The 21079-nt window shown below is 38.4% G+C and overlaps 1 protein-coding gene across 11 annotated transcripts in view; it reads left to right on the plus strand.

The window, feature by feature from the left end:
* The window catches only part of VEZT (vezatin, adherens junctions transmembrane protein), an 85660-nt gene that overhangs the window by 49824 nt on the left and 14757 nt on the right, over positions 1-21079 (plus strand). For all 11 annotated transcript variants that reach the window (XM_027967211.2, XM_012174119.4, XM_042246622.1 and 8 more), the window contains 4 exons: positions 1279-1426; positions 11390-11721; positions 14294-14487; positions 18019-18119. In XM_027967211.2, coding sequence (XP_027823012.2) covers positions 1279-1426; positions 11390-11721; positions 14294-14487; positions 18019-18119 — 775 coding nt within the window. The remainder of the gene's footprint in view (positions 1-1278; positions 1427-11389; positions 11722-14293; positions 14488-18018; positions 18120-21079) is intronic.

A 21079-nucleotide genomic window follows, 5' to 3' on the forward strand; every position in this document is an offset into this window, starting at 1 on the left:
GTCCATAATCATAAAATATCTTAAAGTATACACAGATACTGGTAACAGTGATTGCCTTTGCTTTTGGGTAGAGGAACTAGGTGGCTAAGAGATAGAGGTAGCAAACAGTTTTTACAATACCTTGTAAAATTTTAATCCCATAAATACCATACTTATTCAAAAACTAAGTGAATGAAAAAAGTGTTTAACTCCCTGGTCCAGATGGTTTTATAATTTAACAAAAACCTATTTTAGACCATAGAAAAGATTAGATAGAAAGTTACTCTACATCATTTTATTTATGCAGATACTATAATCTCACTTCTAAAACATGATGTAATATACAAAATAAAAACTACAGACCAGTCTTGCCAATGGAGATGCAAAATATTTAAATAAAATATTTATAAATTTGGCCTAGTACTGTATCAAAAGATTATTATAATATGACCAAATAGGAATATGCTATAAATGCATGGACAGTTCAAATATTAATATCAAGAATTGTATGGATATAATTCTTTACAAATACAGTTGAAGAGGAGGAAATCACATAGTAAAGTTGGTAGCTGCCATGAGGAAGAGGGAGACAGAAGGAATAGCAGCCTGTGTCAGACAGCCTGGATGCAACAGGCTTAGTGTCATATCAGTAGTTGTATGTTTCCAGGTCATCGTTGTCAGGCAGTGATGTCCTGCAGTATGCAAGCGGGGAGATAAAGGGAAGTGTCTACTGTAGGGTGGTAGGGGCGTGAGCCATGGAGTCAAGCACGGAATACAGTTTCAAAAGGCACGGGTCAAAAATAACTGAGTTAGTACTTTAGCACTTGGGAAGAGTTGGACTTTTACCTGTCTAGTTATATTTTATTCTCATGTTTCCTATAAGATTTGAGGTATATTAATCTATTAGATTTTAAGATTAATTTCTTTTCAAACTGATGTAAATCTCCAAGGTCAGATACCTTTACTTACCTTTTCCTGAACTTTGAGGAGAATTGCCTCACTTTTTAAAAAGAAACTAATCTTAAAATCTAATAGCCGACTAATTGGAAAAGACCCTGATGGTGGGAAAAATTGAGGGTAAGGGGAAGAGGGGGTGACAGAGGATGAGATGGTTGGATAGCATCACTGACTCAATGAACATGAGTTTGAGCAAACTCGGGGAGATAGTGAAGAACAGGGAAGCCTGGCATCCTGCAATTCATGGGGTCACAAAGAGTTGGACATGATTTAGCGAATGAAAAATTGTACCCTTTATACTTTAATGAAAAGGCTTTGTTGATTGCCTTAACCTAATTTAACCTACCCCCTGAACTCCGAGAGTGACAATGTAACCAACTACATCTGTGTGGTGCCTTTTAAGGAGCTGGGCCTTGGACTTAGTGAAGAGCAGATTTCAGAAGAGGAAGCACATAACCTTACAGATGGCTTCAGCCTGCCTGCGTTGAAGGTAATCCATTTGTAGATGTGAAGGGCTAAAGAAAAGATAGATGGATTTGGGTTGTGTTTGTGCTTTCTGAATGTACATGGTACACCTGTCCCCCGACTTTTGTTGTTTGCTGGATACCATTACCATAATAGCCTTACTGGTGTTTTTGAAGCTGCCTTTAAAAATGGAGAGTATTATAAAGATTGGATGAGGAAATCCTTATAGTCCGATGTTAAAATACTTAAAATTCTTAATAAATGTATTTCTTGAATTAGAATTTGAAGATAAATGAGTTTAAAAGGAATCCAATGTGTGATTTTATTTACTAGCCATTTGTTTCAACAAACATGGATAAAGAACTTACAAGATCTACCCCTTGGAAAATCTTCCAAATCCTTGTTTAGAACAAGAATTTTTTCACATGTTTAAAGTCTCTTAAAAGGATATATTTGACTACATAAACTTCTAAACTTTAAATGCTGCTGCTGCTAAGTCGCTTCAGTCGTGTCCGATTCTGTGCGACCCCATAGACGGCAGCCCACCAGGCTCCCCCATCCCTGGGATTCTCCAGGCGAGAACACTAGAGTGGGTTGCTGTTTCCTTCTCCATTGCATGAAAGTGAAAAGTGAAAGTGAAGTCGCTCAGTCGTCTCTGACTCTTAGCGACCCCATGGACTGCAGCCTACCAGGCTCTTCCGTCCATGGGATTTTCCAGGCAAGAGTACTGGAGTGGGGTGCCATTGCCTTCTCTGAAACTTTAAATGCTGTATCCTTTAAATGTGAATAAGCTCGCGGGGAGGGGGAATGCAATGATTTATAAGCAAAGGGCTTGAATTCTTTCTATATAAAGAACACTAAGATATGTAAAACCTATTGAAGATAGGTCAGGTGCATGAATTGCCAGTTAATAAAAGAAGAAATAGAAACGGCCAATAAATATGATAAAAAATTTCAATCTTATTACTAATGAAAGTAACAAAGAAAAATAATTACATATTTTGCCAAGGATTCTGAAAGTTGATAATACTCTTCGTCAGTGAAGACTTTTGAGAGAACTCACACCAGTGGTGAAAGTGTCAACTGCATCACTTTAGCAGTGAATACCAGTCTTTACAAATGTACCCTTTACTCCATCAACTTTAGCTTATAGATTCATCTCAGAAAGTAATCGAAGATATATTCAAAGTATGTTCATAATATTACTACAGCAGCAAATATTGGAAAGAAAGGAAAAGTTCAGTGATATGAGATTGGTAATGATTTATGGTGTATTCATTTACTGAACTGTTTTGGAGTTAGTAGTAGAAAAAAATAACATGAAAAAACAGAAGTTAAAGAATGTTACAAAACTGTATGTATTGTAAGATTCCAGCAATATTTTTTGAAAGTCAATCCAAATGTCTTGAAGTTCATTTTCAGTATTTAGCAAACTCCACTTCAATATTTCTTTATTCCTAGTCTTTAAACTTTACTTGACACTGTGGAAATCAGTACAAGTGTAATTAACAGTGTATTTTTCAACATCCGTTTTGTTTTGAGACTGTATGAACTTTCACATCTTTGAAATTTTCAGATCCTCATAAAAGTTCTCGTTCTCCTGTTTTTCTTTCTGGTTACTTGAAATTCACCTTGACTAATTTTTAATGTCATTCTAACCCATCTTAATAAATGTCACCATACAACTTATTAAACTAGATACCTGTTCACTGTCATCTTATCCCTCTTTTTACCCCTCACATATAAGCTATCAGTAGATTTTTGTGCCACCTTTAAACTACATTTTAAACTCTTTCCCTTATTTCATGTCATTTCACACCATTCTAGTCATAGCTGCCATCATTCTTATTAAGGCCACTACAATAATTTTCTTTTTTGGTTTACCTTAGTTCCTTAAAATTTGTTTCAGAATGCCCTTGACATGTACAGTGCCTTAAAAATGATAGAATCAGTAATTCCACTTATGCAAATCTTTCCTAAGGAAATTATTTCAAGTATCTTAAAGCTTTATGTACCAAGTTGCTTACTAGCTCTGTTCATAATAGTTAAAAATGGAGCACTGTCTAGATGTGCAGCAGTAGAGGAATAGTTGCATGAATTACGGTAAATCCAGTAGGGACCATTCAATAATAGCTACAACTTGCGTATAAAGATTTTGTAAAAACTTGGAGAAACCAGTGCAACAGTCAGAATAAGTAAACATATGTTTAGTATGACCACAACTCTGTTTTTAAAACAGACCATGAGAAAATACTAATATATTAACTATCCTTAGGGTGGTTGCACTATAGGTAATTCCATTTACTTCTAAATTCAATACCATGACCATGCTTTATTCTGTGAATGGAAATAGTCATTTTCAAAAGACAGTTTGGGAGATGAAAAAGCAGAGACTTTGGAATTAAGCAGATGTGGGTTTACATTTTAGCCCTGACATTGACTAGTTGTTTGACTTCAGTGAGTTATTCTTTGAATTTACTAAGCTGTAAAAAGGGATTACCATACTTGCCCTACATGGTTTTAGATTAAATGAGAAAACATACAAAATACCTACAACAAAGCTTGGTTAACCCAAAACGGTAATAGCTGTTACTGTTTAAGAAGGATTTGGAGAGAGAATTATGGTCATATTTCTTTCTTTTTTAAATATTTTTTTCTTTACTCATCAAGATGTCTCAGTTATTTCCCTATTTTTCTATGCTTTTTAAAAAGCTTGTTAAATCCTGGATTATATTTTGTCCAAGTACAGGCAGCAAAGAGAAAAAGTGGGTCTCTTGGAGTCAGACTTCTAGGTTTGACTCTTGCCACCTGACTATGGATATGGTCTTGAACAAGTCGTCGCTTCTGTGTTTATAAAAATGAGATAATGCTTATCACTAAAGGATTAAATATTTGCCAGTCCAGTGCCTGGGACTGAGTAAGTGATTAATAAATGTTAGCTGATTTTTTTAATTCCATCTGACATGACCTATTCTAAAATGTGGGACGCGTTCACTTATCTGTTCCGCATACTATGATGAAGGATGTAGCTGGATCCTCTTTGCTCACCCGTATTATTTTACAAATGAAACTTTAGTGTTTTAATTTTGTTTTATTTTAACATATAACTAATATATAACTAAACTTGGTGATTGTGTTCCATTGCTACCAGGAACATCAGACTCCAAAAGTAGCCTGTCTTGAGATTTACTTTATAAACTGCTAAAAATTCCCGTAATGTTCAAAAACTGTGTAGGGCCACCTTGTTCAGTTGTCATTATATCCAGATAAAGAATTTCAAAGTGAATTTTATAAGCTAAATTTTAAAAGAAAATTATTTCTCAAAAGAGCAACACTAATTAAAGCTTTAAAAAAAATGTAGTGAAAGATGGTTTAGAAATAAATTAGGTCCTTTTGTTTTCCTTTGTAATCTTCATTACGTCTTTTAAAGAAAATGTTTTGTTTTGTTTTTTCAATTGCTTGCATATCTTCTCTCAGGAGAGCTTCAGTTCAGTTCAGTCACTCAGTCGTGTCCAATTCTCTGTAACCTCATGGACTGTAGCATGCCAGGCTTCCCTGTCAATTATCAGCTCCTGGAGTTTGCTCAGATTCATATCCATCTAGTTGGTGATGCCATCCAACCATTTCATCCTCTTTTGTCCCCTTCTTCTCTCACCTTAAATCTTTCCCAGCATCAGGGTCTTTTCTAATGAGTCAGTTCTTCGCATCAGGTGGCCAAAGTATTGGAGCTTTAGCTTCAGCATCAGTCCTTCCAACGAATATTCAGGACTGATTTCCTTTGACTGGTTTGATCTCATTGCAGTCCAAGGGACTCTCAAGAGTTTTCTCCAACACCACAGTTCAAAAGCATCAATTCTTCGGCACCCAGCCTTCTTTATGGTCCAACTCTCTCATCCATGCATGACTACTGGAAAAACCATAGCTTTGACTATGTGGACTTCTATTGGCAAAGTAATGTCTCTGCTTTTTAATAGGGTGTCTAGGTTTGTCACAGCTTTTCTTCCAAGGCGCTTGCTTCCATAAAAGCAAGTGTCTTTTAATTTCAAGGCTGCAGTCACCATCTACAGTGATTTTGTAGCCCACAAAAGTAAAGTTTGTCCCACGAAAATAAACTTGTTTCCATTGGTTTCCCATCTGTTTGCCATGAAGTGATGGGACCAGATGCCATGATCTTAGTTTTTGAATGTTGAGTTTTAAGCCAACTTTTTCACTCTCGTCTTTCATTTTCATCAAGAGGCTCTTGAGTTTCTCTTCACTTTCTGCCATAAGTGTGGTGTCATCTGCATATCAGATTATTGATCTTTCTCCCAGCAATCTTGATTCAAGCTTGTGCTTCATCCAGTCTGGCGTTTCCCATGATGTACTCTGCATAAAAGTTAAATAAGCAGGGTGACAGTATACAAGCCTTGATGTACTCCTTTCCCAATTTGGAACCAGGTCATTGTTTCATGTGTGATTCTAACTAACTGTTGATTCTTGATCTTCATATAGATTTCTCAAGAGGCAAGTAAGGTAGTCTGGTGTTCAGGAGAGCTTAGCAGTAGCAAATGCTGCATCTTTGGAAAGGAAAGAAACTTCCTAATTGTATCCTAAAGTGAGACATATGTGAAATATCTACTACAGAGTCCTTACCCCTCTTTTTTCCTTAGTTTAAAATTTTAATTAGTTTTTTGTAAAATTATTATAAAGAGTATCTTTCCTGCTGTAAAAAGCAACTCTACATTTTGTGAAAATGCTTTTTTTTGTCTTGCTGCCTGGCTTGCAAGATCCTAGTTCACTGACCAGGGATTGAACCAGGGCCACAGCAGTGAAAATGCCAAGTCCTAACCAATTGACTGCACGGGACCCCCTGAAAATGCTTTAAAACAGCATTTCCTAATTGCCCGTAAACTATGGTTATCCCCTCATCCAGAGCGGCTTCCCTTATTCAAAGAACAAACAAGAAAAAATGTGTATTTCTGAGTTTTGGTTTAATTGGATAACATGGCAATGATTAGATAATAGTCTTTTTTTTTGTTTCTATGAGGGCAATAAGCTATGCCAACTTGATTTTTTAGTTGTCTGAAACAACTAGAATTTGAAACCCTAGAATCATCCTTGTTAACACTTTTACTCATAAACCATCTGTCAAGAGATTCTGTCCATTCTGTTTGTATCCAGAGTTTGTCCTCTGCTTACCTTTTAATAAAGCTGAATGGTTCTGTGAAGACCTACAAAATCTTCTAGAACTAACACCCAAAAAAGATGTCCTTTTCATTATAGGAGACTGGAATGCAAAAGTAGGAAGTCAATAAATACCTGGAGTAACAGGCATATTTGGCCTTGGAGTAAGAATAAAGTAGGGCAAAGGCTAATAAAGTTTTGCCAAGAGAACGCACTGGTCATAGCAAACACCCTCTTCCAACAAAACAAGAGAAGACTCTACAGATGGACATCACCAGATGGTCAATACTGAAATCAGATTGATTATATTTGCAGCCAAAGATGGAGAACCTCTATAGTGTCCGCAAAAACAAGACCAGGAGCTGACTGTGGCTCAGATCATGAGCTTCTTATTGCCAAATTCAGGCTTAAATTGAAGAAAGTAGGGAAAACCACTCCATTCAGGTATGACCTAAATCTAATCCCTTACGATTATACAGTGGAAATGACAAATAGATTCAAGGGATTGCATCTGATAGAGTGCCTGAAGAACTGTGGACGGAGGTTTGTGACACTGTACAGGAGGCAGGGATCAAGACCACGCTCAAGAAAAAGAAATGCAGAAAAGGCAAATTTGTAAGGCCTATTTGTAAGGCCTCCTCAAACAGGAGAAGCCCTTACAAATAGCTGTGAAAAGAAGAGAAGTGAAAGGCAAAGGAGAAAAGGAAAGATATATCCATTTGAATGCTGAGTTCCAAAGAATAGCAAGGAGATAAGAAAGCCTTCCTCAGTGATCACTGCAAGGAAATAGAGGAAAACAATAGAATGGGAAAGACTAGAGATCTCTTCAAGAAAATTAGAGATACCAAGGGAACATTTCATGCAAAGATGGGCTCAATAAAAGACAGAAATGGTATGGACCTCACAGAAACAGAAGATATTAAGAAGAGGTGGCAAGAATACACAGAAAAACTATACAGAAAAGATCTTCATAACCCAGATAATCATGATGGTGTGATCACTCACCTAAAGCCAGACATCCTGGAATGTGAAGTCAAGTGGGCCTTAGAAAGCATCACTACAAACAAAGCTAGGGGAGGTGATGGCATTCCAGTTGAGCTATTTCAAATCCTAAAAGATGGTGCTGTGAAAATGCTACAGTCAATATACCAGAAAATTGGAAAACTCAGCAGTGGCCGCAGGATTGGAAAAGGTCAGTTTTCATTCCAGTCCCAAAGAAAGGCATTGCCAAAGAATGCTCAAACTATTGCACAATTGCACTCATCTCACACACTAATAAAGTAATGCTCAAAATTCTCCAGCCCAGACTTCAATAGTACGTTAACTGTGGAGTTGAACCGTGAACTTCCAGAATGTCAAGCTGGATTTAGAAAAGGCAGAGGAACCAGAGATCAAATTGCCAACATCCATTAGATCATCAAAAAAGCAAGAGAGTTCCAGAAAAACATCTACTTCTGCTTTATTGACTATGCCAAAGCCTTTGACTGTGTGGATCACAATAAACTGGAAAATTCTTAAAGAGATGGAAATACCAGACCACCTGTTCTGCCTCTTGAGAAATCTGTATGCAGGTCAGGAAGCAACAGTTAGAACTGGACATGGAACAACAGACTGGTTCCAGATCAGGAAAGGAGTACGTCAAGGGTGTATATTATTGCCATGTATATTTAACTTGTATGCAGAGTACATCATGAGAAACATTGGGCTGGAGGAAGCATAAGATTGCCGGGAGAAATATCAATAACCTCAGATATGCAAATGACACCACCCTTATGACAGAAAGCATGAAGAACTAAAGAGCCTGTAAGAGGAGAGTGAAAAAGTTGGCTTAAAACTCAACATTCAGAAAACTAAGATCATGGCATCTGGTCCCATCACTTCATGGCAAATAGATGGGGAAACAGTGGAAACAGTGACAGACTTTGTTTTGGGGGGCTCCAAAGTCACTGCAGATGGTGACTTCAGCCATGAAATTCCAAGGACGCTTGCTCCTTGGAAGAAAAGTTATGACCAATCTAGACAGCGTGTTAGAAAAACAGAGACATGACTTTGTCAACAAAGATCCATCTAGTCAAAGCTCAGGTTTTTCCAGTAGTCATGTATGGATGTGAGAGTTGTACTATAAAGAAAGCTGAGCACTGAACAGTTGATGCTTTTGAACTGTGGTGTTGGAGAAGACTCTTGAGAGTCCCTTGGACTGCAAGGAGATCCAACCAGTCCATCCTAAAGGAAATCAGTCCTGAATACTCATTGGAAGGACTGATGCTGAAGCTGAAACTCCAATCCTTTGGCCACCTGATGTGAAGAACTTACTCATTTGAAAAGACCCTGATACTGGGAAAGATTGAAGGCGGGAGGAGAAGGGGACGACAGAAGATGAGATGGTTGGATGGCATCACCAACTCTTGGATATGAGTTTGAGTAATCTCCGGAAGTTGGTGATGGACAAGGAAGCCTTCAGTCCATGGGGTTCCAAAGAGTCGGATACAACTGAGCGACTGAACTGAACTACCTCTTACCTCTCACCGTTATGTACAAAGTACCTTGTTAACTCCCACCTGCATTATTGCAGTAACCTCCTGTCTTCTGCTTACCTCCTTATTATCTTATTATCTTCAACACAGCAGCCAGAATGATCTTGTTAAAGCTGAACTTGAATCATATTACTCTAATGCTTAGAAACCTTCAGTAGCTCCCTGTTTCTCTTAAAAATCCAATTACACACTCTCCCCCTTGCTTATTGTATCCCTCTGCTATTCTCTCCTTCCTCTTCCTCTCACATATGCACACACAATCACACATTTGCTGTTCCCTTTCTCTGTTATATTCTCCCCATACCCTGTCAGCCAAGAAACTTATCTTTTACTTGTTAATATCTATTGCCCAACTACTTGAACATAAGCTCCATCAGGGCAGGGATATTTTTCTCTTTTGTTCTCTGCTGTATTATTAGCCCCTATAATACTGCTTGGCACATCATTGATGCTTAAAAAACACTTGTTGAATGAACAAATAAAGGGATAAAGAAAAATTTGGGGGGGGCCATACGACACACTTGTGGGATCTTAGTTTCCCAACCAGGGATTGAGCCTGGGCCACAGCAGTAAAAGTACAAAGACAGCCACGGGATCACCAGGGAATTTCCAGGGAAATTATTTTAGTCATAAAATTTAATGGTTAAGTAAGACTTCTGCAATAGCTTGTATTTGTATTTAAGAATTCTTGGTGTATCTTTAGTGATTTGGAATTTTGGCCTTGCTTATTAAAAAAAGTTAATAGTAAAATAGGTTTACATTAAGTTATCTTAATTCATTATTTGCATAATTTTAAAATTCATTTAATATACCAGTTTAAATAATGTCCATTTTCACGTTTATAAAAAACTAGAATCCAAATTATCCAAAGTGGTTGAATCCTCTGTGTTATCTGCTAACTCCTTTTCGTACTAGATTGTATTTGTATGTTTGATATTGTCCTCTTGAATAGGACGATTTACAGGAATCCATTGCTGCCAGGATCAAGGTGTGTCTTTCAAGAATGGTTGTTGTAGTTTCTCATACCAGACATTCCTGAGTATGATCACTCTGGAACTGATTTTTATGTTATTTCTTAGCTATTTCCAAGGCCAAAATATTGGTATAATTTTGAACTCCAAACTCTGGATCCATCAATGACTTATTTCTTTGGACTTACACAGATCCATCATTTCCGCTCTCTCCATTTCTCCTTTGTATACAGTTTAAAAAAAATAATTCATCAAAGAACATTCATTTCTAATTAGGTGTGTCTCATTCCATCAGCATTTCTCTTTTAGGATAGTCAGTCAGTCCATTCAGTCGCTCAGTCGTGTCTGACTCTTTGCGACCCCATGAACCGCAGCATGCCAGGCCTCCCTATCCATCATCAACTCCCAGAGTTTATCCAAACCCATTTCCATTGAGTCGGTGATGCCATCCAACCATCTCATCCTCTGCCATCCCCTTCTCCTCCTGCCCTCAATCTTTCCCAATATCAGGGTCTTTTCAAATGAATCAGCTCTTCGTGTGAGGTGGCCAAAGTATTGGAGTTTCAGCTTTAGCACCAGTCCTTCCAATGAATATTCGGGACCGATTTCCTTTAGGATGAACTGGTTGGATCTCCTTGCAGTCCAAGGGACTCTCAAGAGTCTTCTCCAATACCACAGTTCAAAAGCATCAATTCTTTGGCGCTCAGCTTTCTTCACAGTCCAACTCTCACATCCATACATAACCACTGGAAAAACAATAGCCTTGACTAGACGGACCTTTGTTGACAAAGTAATGTCTGTGCTTTTCAATATGCTGTCTAGGTTGGTCGTAACTTTCCTTCCAAGGAGTAACCATCTTTTAATTTCATGGCTGCAATCACCATCTGCTAAACTGGTATAAGCTGCTATAGGATTAGAAGTTTGTATGTGCTATGATACATAATTTGATGTAACATGGGCTTCCCAGGTCTCGCTAGTGGTAAAGAATCACTTCCAGTGCAGGAGCTGAAGGAGTTGTGGGTTTGATCCCTTGGTCTGGAAGATCCCTTGGAGAAGGGCATGGCAAACAGCTCCAGTATTCTTGCCTGGAGAATCCCTTGGACAGAGAAGCCTGGTGAGCTACGGTCCGTAGGATCACAAGGAGTTGGGCATGACTAAAGCAACTTAGCATGCAGGCATGCATTCTTTGCTACTCAGCTATATTCATTACTTAGGATAAAGTGAAAAGTTTAATCCAGAAGTTAAGATTAATAAATTTGTAGTTTGTTTTGAATATTGGCCAATATTTTTTTATTGATCTTGTTCTTTTTCTCTTTTTAGGTTCTGTTTCAGCTCTGGGTGGCACAGAGTTCAGAGTTCTTTAGGCGGCTAGCCCTGTTACTTTCTACAACAAATTCACCTCCTGGGCCCTTACTTACTCCAGCACTTTTGCCTCATCGTATCTTATCTGATGTGACTCAAGGTCTACCTCATGCTCATTCTGCCTGTTTGGAAGAGCTTAAGCGCAGCTATGAGTTCTACCGGTACTTTGAAACTCAGCACCAGTCGGTACCCCAGCGTTTATCCAGAACTCAGCAGAAGTCAAGAGAACTGAGTAATGTTCACACGGCAGTACGCAGCTTGCAGCTGCATCTGAAAGCACTGCTGAATGAGTAAGTTCAGAAGCCGTGTAAGGAGACATCCCCATGACTAGCAGGCTTCATTCTCGTGCCATCGTGATTGTTGGCTTGTGTCCTAGCTGAAAAGAAGCAACAAAATCGAGACACGCAGCCTAAAGGATGGTTTCAACCTACAAATGTAACAAACTGATTTGTTAGTACTGTAATTGGGGGGATTCATTTATAGTTTTTACTTTTTTAAATTTCAACAGAAAACCTAGAAAGATAGGACAAAAGCTGAGAAGTATTATTATATGTAGTTGAAGGGTGTTATATTGCTATTTTTGGACAAGAGGTTTGGACGTTTTTCTATAGCATAGAACAACTTTTTTGGCCCCAATTGGATAGTAAAATTGGAGAAGGCAATGGCACCCCACTCCAGTACTCTTGCCTGGAAAGTCCCATGGACGGGGGAGCCTGGTAGGCTGCAGTTCATGGGGTCACTCGCTAGGAGTTGGACGCGACTGAGCAACTTCACTTTCGCTTTTCACTTTCATGCATTGGAGAAGGAAATGAATGGCAACCCAGTCCAGTGTTCTTGCCTGGAGAATCCCAGGGACAGCAAAGCGTGGTGGGCTGCCATTTATGGGTTCACCCAGAGTTGGACACGACTGAAGTGACTTAGCGGCGGGATAGTAAAATGTAGGATCCATAGTTTATATTTGTTGACCTTCTACTTCGCATGGTGTTGTTAGTACTCCACCTTAGTAAAATGCAGTGTCCAGTCATTTCAGTGAAATTTTTCTATAATAGATACTCATAGTATAGGACTGGATCAAATGAATGCGTTGGTTCATGTTGTCTTGTAATCAGGGAAGGTCGGAGGAATTTAATGAGTTGAGAAGATTGTAGGTGATGTACTTGACCTTGGATACCAAGCAAGATGTGAAAGGGGGAGGGTAGCAGTTGATTTTCAAAGATAAGAAAATGCATCAGAAGAACTTGAAGTCTCAGTAAAATCAAAAGGCTAATTTACCAGAGTAAAGAAGGATGTGATGTACACAGATAGGAAATTAAGGTCAGAAAGACATTTTAAAAAGATAAGTTTTTAACCATCAATTCAAGGTCTGAGATAGGTAGATAATACTCAAGTAAAGGTTGAGGCATAGAGAACAATTAAGACACTATGAGGCAGTGATGTTCCATTTATCTGTTGCTGCTATTCTAAGAAAGCTATCTCCCACTGGGAATGTGGGAGATAAGCCTGTCCATTTGAGTGGGTGGCAAAAGGTGGATCATCATGAGAGGAAACAGTGGATGGAAAGGTTGTGTTAGGCAAACCAGGGTCTATCAAGAATTAATGTTTGGCAATGGAATCAGAGATGTACAGGGTGTAATAAAATGCGTTGGCATAAGGAAGATGGTTTAGGAAGAAAGGGTACTACACTAGATGGACATGAAAATGACAAAGAAGGGCTTTGTACCTTGGCCAGGGATTATGGAAAATACATGGGAGGTATGTTTCCTGTTAAAAAATGAAAGATTTTATGTACGCCACTTCACCCTTCAGAATACTTTCACTAGAGAGCAGTCCAGTCACAGAGCATCATATCTGATTTGCTCTTTAGTACTGCCAGACACAGCTTTGAAAAGAGTTATCTAAAAAATTATTCTGTGTTTCATTCCTCCCCCTTGCTTGTCCCATTTGCTGTTCCCACTCTCACTTGCCTACAGGAGAACATTGACTCTGTAAGTGTTTTCCTGGTCTGTAGAGTGCCTGCTGCCAGATGAACATTTCTGAGCCTTATATTTGCTTTCTTACTTATCTGAAAATTTTCCCTGGATTTGGAGTGAGTGTAGCAGCTTAGACTGAATGAAACATCCTGCAGAAAGGGTTAGATGTAAACTGACTGCTGTCTGCTCTCTATCTTTATTTCTCATTCCTTTACCTCAGTCCAGCCAGACTGTATAAAGGCTGTTTCCCATTACCATCTAGAGTGGCCTTCTTCATCTTCTGTACACGCTCAGGTTTTATCCATCCTTCAGTGCTCCCTCAGAAGTGCCTCTGCCTTAGCACAGTAACTTGCTCCTCTTCTGAATTCTTTTAATCCCATCTTTCTGTCTGTCGTTTTGTGCCTGGATATAACCCAGCTTTACAATTTACCAGCTGTATGACCTGGGCAAGTTTCTTCAACTCTCTAGAACTAATTTCTCATCTTTAAATTGGAAATAAAATGTTAGTTTTAATTTTTTGTAATATTATATATGTATCACTTCTCTGATGTGGATTAAGTTTCCTATAAGTAGGAAATAGGTTTAACTTATCTTTTTAGTTTGTAAAAATGCCTGGTATATATGCAAGAAGTATTTGTTGAAGAAATATATGATAATCTTTATAAACTTTTTTTAAAACTGGTAAATGCATATAATGTAAAATTTACCACTTAACCTTTTCTAAGCTACAGGTAAGTGACGTTAAGTACATATATATTGTGTGCAATCATCACCACCTTCCACATTCAGAAATTTTTTTCATCGTACAAACTTTTTTTTAAAATAAACTTTGTGAATTATACATTTCATTTCATAGTTTAGAAATCTGTTTTTGTTTTTCTTTGTTACTCAGGGTAATAATTCTTGAGGATGAACTTGAAAAGCTTGTCTGTACTAAAGAAACACAAGAACTAGTGTCAGAAGCTTATCAAATCCTAGAACAGAAATTAAAGTTAATTCAGCCCCATGTTCAAGCAAGCAACAATTGCTGGGAAGAGGCCATTTCTCAAGTGGACAAATTGCTACGAAGAAATACAGATAAAAAAGGTACCTATGAGAGAGTGCTTTTGCATACACTTACCAGACATGCTTATTCCCCAGTAGGACTTCATCAGGTTTACTTCTTGTCTGTATGATAAAACTGACTTGATAAAATTTCTTAGTTGTCTAAAAAAAAAAAAGGTGAACTTATATGTGCAAATTGACTCTGAATATAAAGTGTTGGCTCTTATTTTTGTAAATAAAAAATGAATATGATTTGAAGTTTCCCTGAATCATATACTTCCTTTTTTAAAATTTTAATTAAAAAATAGATTTTAATAGTATTAATCCATTATTAGAAATTCCAGAAACTCTTTTCCAGTTAGGATAATAATGAGTTTTGATAGTCAGGGACCAGAAATTGAATTTACTTTTAAGATAAAATACATCATTAACTTCACTAATTTAATTGTAAATGTTTGGCATATTAATCTTTAAACTTATGCTATAAGTCAATAATATGTTTATCCCTTGGACCTTTATTATGATAAGAGGGAGGGGACATATATACACCTATGGCTGATCATATTGATGTTTGACAAAAAACAACAAAATTCTGTAAAGCAATTATCCTTCAATTAAAAAATAAAATAAAAAATTGTATTATTGCCAAAGGTGAGTAATGCTTTATCATCCTATTAAGTCATTGTTTTGTTTATAGCTAGATCTATAATACGTTGTTTACTGTCTCGAGCAAACTGAACAAGTCCTTAGATAGTAAAAGTATTAGCATTCTTCAAAGGAAATGTAAACAAGCTAATTACTGATATACTATCAGTAGATTTCCTCAAATGTAAATAGTGCATAATTCTTTCTCCAAAAGTTAGATTTGCCAAGGATTTTTAATATGTGCAAATATTTATGCATATTAAACTTTTTTAGATGACTTAACTCTAGAGCTTTCAGGTGTATTTTTTATAAATAGAAACACTCAGGAGACCACTGGGTGTTAGAAGATGCATCCCATTCATGCCTACCTTAGCATACTGTAAGATATTGAATCTTAGTCACTTGAACATGGTTGTTAAAACAGTCTCAAATCATTGGGCAGGTGATGAGCCATTTCTTGATTTGCTCATCGGTGGTAATGATACGAACTAAAATACAAGTATTCAGAAACTTTTCTCACTAAAATGCCCATCATAGCCTTGGATGCTGCTGCTGCTGCTAAGTCGCCTCAGTGATGTCTGGCTCTGTGCGACCCCACAGACTCCCCCGTCCCTGGGATTCTCCAGGCAAGAACACTGGAATGGGTTGCCATTTCCTTCTCCAATGCATGAAAGTGAAACGTGAAAGTGAAGTCACTCAGTCGTATCCGACTCTTACCGACCCCATGGACTGCAGCCCACCAGGCTCCTCCGTCCATGGGATTTTCCAGGCAAGAGTACTGGAGTAGGGTGCCGTTGCCTTCTCCAGTAGCCTTGGATACACAACTCTAAATAAAATTGTTGGTTTAAAATTTTTAAGAAAGAGGTGCTTTAGTTAGCTATATCTTTTTATTTTAATTATTTCAAAATTATAGGAACATCACAAGAATAATTTTAAGTACCCCTTAATTCCAGATTTCCCAGTTTTATACATTCTACCACATTTGTGTGTGTGTTGTCTATAAATTCTTTTGGTGGTATTATTCTAAACTCCTCTTGAGTTAAGAAACAGACGTGAAATCCCATTGCCCCTGAGTACTTCTGTTCCTATTTTTAAAAATCAGACATTCTTCTGCATACCCACAGTATACCAATAAAGTCAGGAAGCAAGCCAAGGTCCTTCACCTGATGAGAACGTAAACCGTTACCTCCATCCACACAGCAGAATACTACGCAGAAATAAAAGAGAAATGGACTACTACTGCTCCGTTAGTAAGATGGAGGATGCACTGTGCTAATCAGCGGAGGTTAGGCTCAAATCACTGCATACTGTGTGATTCCATTTATAGGACAGTCTCAAAATGTTAAAGCTTAACAGGAATAAGAAACATATCAGTGATTACTAGGAGTTGGATATGGAGGGAGGAGTAGGGCATAAAGAGGCAGCATTAAGTAGATGTTTTGAGGTGATAAGACTTCTGTATCGTGATCAGTGGTAATGGTGATTACATGACTGTAATTTATCTAAACTCATAAAATTGTGTATCACAAAGTGAATACATTAGCTTAAAATGTTTTCAGCCACTACTTTTAGCATCCATTGATAGTTCTTGCTTCAACTGGATATTGCTGTGGTGGTTTCAGATGGTAATTGTCTAATTACGTTTTCCACCTACACTTACTAGTTGACACTATTTTAAGGTTAAGCATCCCCCTTTCTACTTATTTACACATTTATATTAGTATGGATTATTTTATTCAATAGATCATTAGTTATTTTTATTTTGTATTGTTGCTCAGGTTGTCCATAGTTCAACCAGAGGGAGCCCATTCAAGGTGGTTCCTATCACTGTCATTCTTTGAGCACTTGTTGACTTTGTCTCATACTTTCCTTGCCTCCAGCCCTAACATCTGCCTTGTCTCCAAAGAGCCTCATTCTTTTTAATAGAAAATGACCTTTAGAAACCAAGAACCTAAGTGCTAGGGATGCTCATGGCCACTGGGATATTAACTGCTCTTACCACTTCTCAGTGTACAGAACTATGGAATAGCACATATACATGTACAGGCTACAATCCCTCGGGTCACAAAAGAGCTGGACACAACTGACCACACACACAACTCATATGCATGTACACACACATCTATCTCTATTTGTAGATCTCTCTGTCCATATATGTTATATACCACACCTTCATACCAGTGCCTCCAATGCAGTTTCAGCACCACATAGTTTATTCTGGCCTCCCCCTCCTCTGTGTTTGTTCTTCCCTTTTGTGATAATGAGAAGCTTGACTGTCACTAGTTTCAGTATATTTACTTATTTACTCAGTCTTTTGTATGAAGCTAGTCACCTGACACTGTGGGCTAAGTCACGTTTCTGCTGATTGTACCCACTGAGAGTTCTCTTCCGCTAGCCTAGATTGCTCAGACCATACCAGCCCATGCTAGCCAAGAGTCTCCCCCAACTCTGAAAGCTAAAAATCTAGAGGCTTAACCCCTACTTTTTAAAAGTAGACAGATAATGATAAAAGAGAGCTGAATATGAGGCTAAATAACCCCAAGATTGGATGTCAAACACTGTTTTTTAATAATTAATCGAAGTTAAGCTCACTTGAGGTAATCTTTTCAATCTTTTACTTATGAAACTCATTTCCAATCCTCATTTCTCCTGAGAATAAAAATGGTATAAGGAAAGTGCAGAATTGAAGTTTGTTTTTTGTAAGGAAGAATGATGATAGTCTGTCTTGAGTCTGTTTCTATGCCAAGAGTAAAGTTGATTGTTGAAGTATTTAGAGTACCTTCTGTGTGCCAAGTACTACGGTAAGGTGAAAAAGGAAGAGAGAAAACAGGTTTTCTTCTCCAAGAGTTTATTTAAATTATAAATCTACAGATGTTGCTCTTCGTTAACTTTAGCAGATATTCACTCCTTCCTGTGTTCCTTTTTAAGGGAACCCTGAAATGGCATGCGAGAGTCCACGCTGTGCTGTGGCACCTGTGCTGCAGCCGCCTCTACACATTGCAGATAAAGATCCAATCCCTGAGGAGCAGGTAAGGATGAAAACTGCTTTTTTTCTCTCTAAAGAACTTAATGTACAAACCTTACCTCCCTTTCTCTGTAATTGACATGGGTAATTGTTGAATTAAAATTATCTAAGGTTCAGTCCCTATTTGGGAAGATCCCCTGGAGGAGGGCATGGCACCCTGTTTTGAGGGCTTCTCAGGTGGCGCTAGTGATAAAGAACCTGCCTTCAAATTCTGGAGATGTAAGAGACACAGGTTCAGTCCCCAGGTCAGGAAGATCCCCTGAGAAGGAAGTGGCAACCACCTCCAGTATTCTTGCCTGGAAAATCCCATGGACAGAGGAGCCTGCAGGCTACAGTCCATAGGGTCGCAAAGAGTCCAACGCAACTGAAGCGACTTAGCACAGAACAGTTGTTGAATAATTATGCACAGTTGTTGAATTTATATTTCTAATGATCTTCAAAAATCACAACACAGTGTATTGAATTTATATCATATCATTAGTTATTAGTGCCTTGAATTTTAATCCATCGAATCTGCCAGAAGATTTTCCTGTTTATATCTAATTGTCCATTTCTTAAATACTTGAAAGTGATGAAACGCATTAAAAATTAGTACATTGGTAAAGGTACCTTCTGGGATGCTGGGAATGTTTTTCTCTTGATCAGAGTGGTGTTTCCAAGTATGTGTACATATGTAAAAATCCTTTACACTTAAGATTTGTGCATTTGAATGCATCTATGTAAGTTATGTGAAAGATGCTTGGTTATGTCTGACTCTTTGCGACCCCATGGACTGTAGCCTGCCAGGGTCTTCTGTCCATGGAATTCTCCAGGCAAGAATACTGGAATAGGTAGCCATTCCCTTCTCCAGGAGGTCTTCCCGACCCAGGGATTGAACCTGGGTCTCCTGCATTACAGGTATATTCTTTACCATCTGAGCCACCAGGGAAGCCCAAAAGTGCAGATCGTCAGGATGTATGTTAAACCTCACTTTAAAAAATACTTTTTAGATGATTAAGTTAGATATTGACAACAGATTTCTTATCCTGAAGACTTTTCTTCTGAAGAAGACGACTTCTTTTTCTTTGTCATTTTGTCTATTCACTATTCTTAATTGCAAAGGGAGACGAACCCTACTTAGTTTAACAAAGAAATTTATTTAAAACAGTTAGCCAGCTGACAGAATATTTCAGAGGGCCAGATAATGAGCTTAAAGCAGGGTGGGGTACACAGCCAAAGTCACTCAAAAGAACTGTTACAGTGGCAGCGCCACTGCTGCGTCACTGGGTGTAGGCATTGCCACTTGTTGCATCATGCTAAATAAAGAAAACTATATTCAGAACCTCTACCTCTAGAAACTGTCTGCCACCATCCTTGCCGGAATGGTTTCCTTAAAATGCCTGTTTCTTTTATCACAAACTTCTGAATCAGATCTGACCCAGTTACACCTGATTTCAGTTCAGTCGCTCAGTCATGTCTGACTCTTTGCAACCCCATGAATTACAGCACGCCAGGCCTCCCTGTCCATCACCAACACCCGGAGTTCACCCAAACTCATGTACATCGAGTCAGTGATGCCATCCAGCCATCTCATCCTCGGTTGTCCCCTTCACCTCCTGCCCCCAATCCCTCCCAGCATCAAAGTCTTTTCCAGTGAGTCAACTCTTCGCATGAGGTGGCCAAAGTACTGGAGTTTCAGCTTTAGCATCATTCCTTCCAAAGAACACCCAGGGCTGATCTCCTTTAGAATGGACTGGTTGGACTCTCAAGAGTCTTCTCCAACATCACAGTTCAAAAGCATCAATTCTTCGGCGTTCAGCTTTCTTCACAGTCCAACTCTCACATCCATACATGACCACTGGAAAAACCATAGCCTTGACTAAACAGGCCTTTGTTGGCAAAGTAATGAATGTCTCTGCTTTTGAATATGCTATCTAGGTTGGTCATAACTTTTCCTTCCAAGCAGTAAGTATCTTTTAATTTCATGGCCGCAGTCACCATCTGCAGTGATTTTGGAGCCCCAAAAAATAAAGTCTGACACTGTTTCCACTGTTTCCCCATCTATTTCCCATGAAGTGATGAGACCAGATGCCATGATCTTCATTTTCTGAATGTTGAGCTTTAAGCCAATTTTTTCACTCTCCTCTTTCACTTTCATCAAGAGTCTTTTTAGTTCCTCTTCACTTTCTGCCGTAAGGGTGGTGTCATCTGCATATCTGAGGTTATTAATATTTCTCCCGACAATTTTGATTCCAGCTTATGCTTCTTCCAGCCCAGCGTTTTTCATGATGTGCTCTGCATATAAGTTAAATAAGCAGGGTGACAGTATACAGCCTTGATGTACTCCTTTTCCTTTTTGGAACCAGTTTGTTATTCCATGTCCAGTTCTAACCGTTGCTTTATAGGTTTCTCAAGAGGCAGGCCAGGTGGTTTGGAATTCCCATCTCTTTCAGAATTTTCCACAGTTTGTTGTGATCCACACAGTCAAAAGCTTTGGCGTAGTCAATAAAGCAGAAATAGATGTTTTCTGGAACTCTCTTGCTTTTTCCAGGATCCAGCGGATGTTGGCAATTTGATCTCTGGTTCCTCTGCCTTTTACTAAAACCAGCTTGAACATCTGGAAGTTCACAGTTCATGTATTGCTGAAGCCTGGCTTGGAGAATTTTGAGCATTACCTTACTAGCGTGTGAGATGAGTGCAATTGTATGATAGTTTGAGCATTCTTTGGCATTGGAATGAAAACTGACTTTTTCCAGTCCTGTGGCCACTGCTGAGTTTTCCAAATTTGCTGGCATATTGAGTGCATAAAAAATTTAAAAAAAATTTTTCACAGCATCATCTTCCAGGATTTGAAATAGCTCAACTAGAATTCCATCACCTCCACTAGCTTTGTTAGTAGTGATGCTTTCTAAGGCCCACTTGACTTCACATTCCTGGATGTCTGGCTCTAGGTGAGTGATCACACCATTGTGATTATCTTGGTCA

The sequence above is a fragment of the Ovis aries genome, chromosome 3 (assembly GCF_016772045.2).
Source record: "Ovis aries strain OAR_USU_Benz2616 breed Rambouillet chromosome 3, ARS-UI_Ramb_v3.0, whole genome shotgun sequence".
Classification (NCBI taxonomy): domain Eukaryota; kingdom Metazoa; phylum Chordata; class Mammalia; order Artiodactyla; family Bovidae; genus Ovis; species Ovis aries.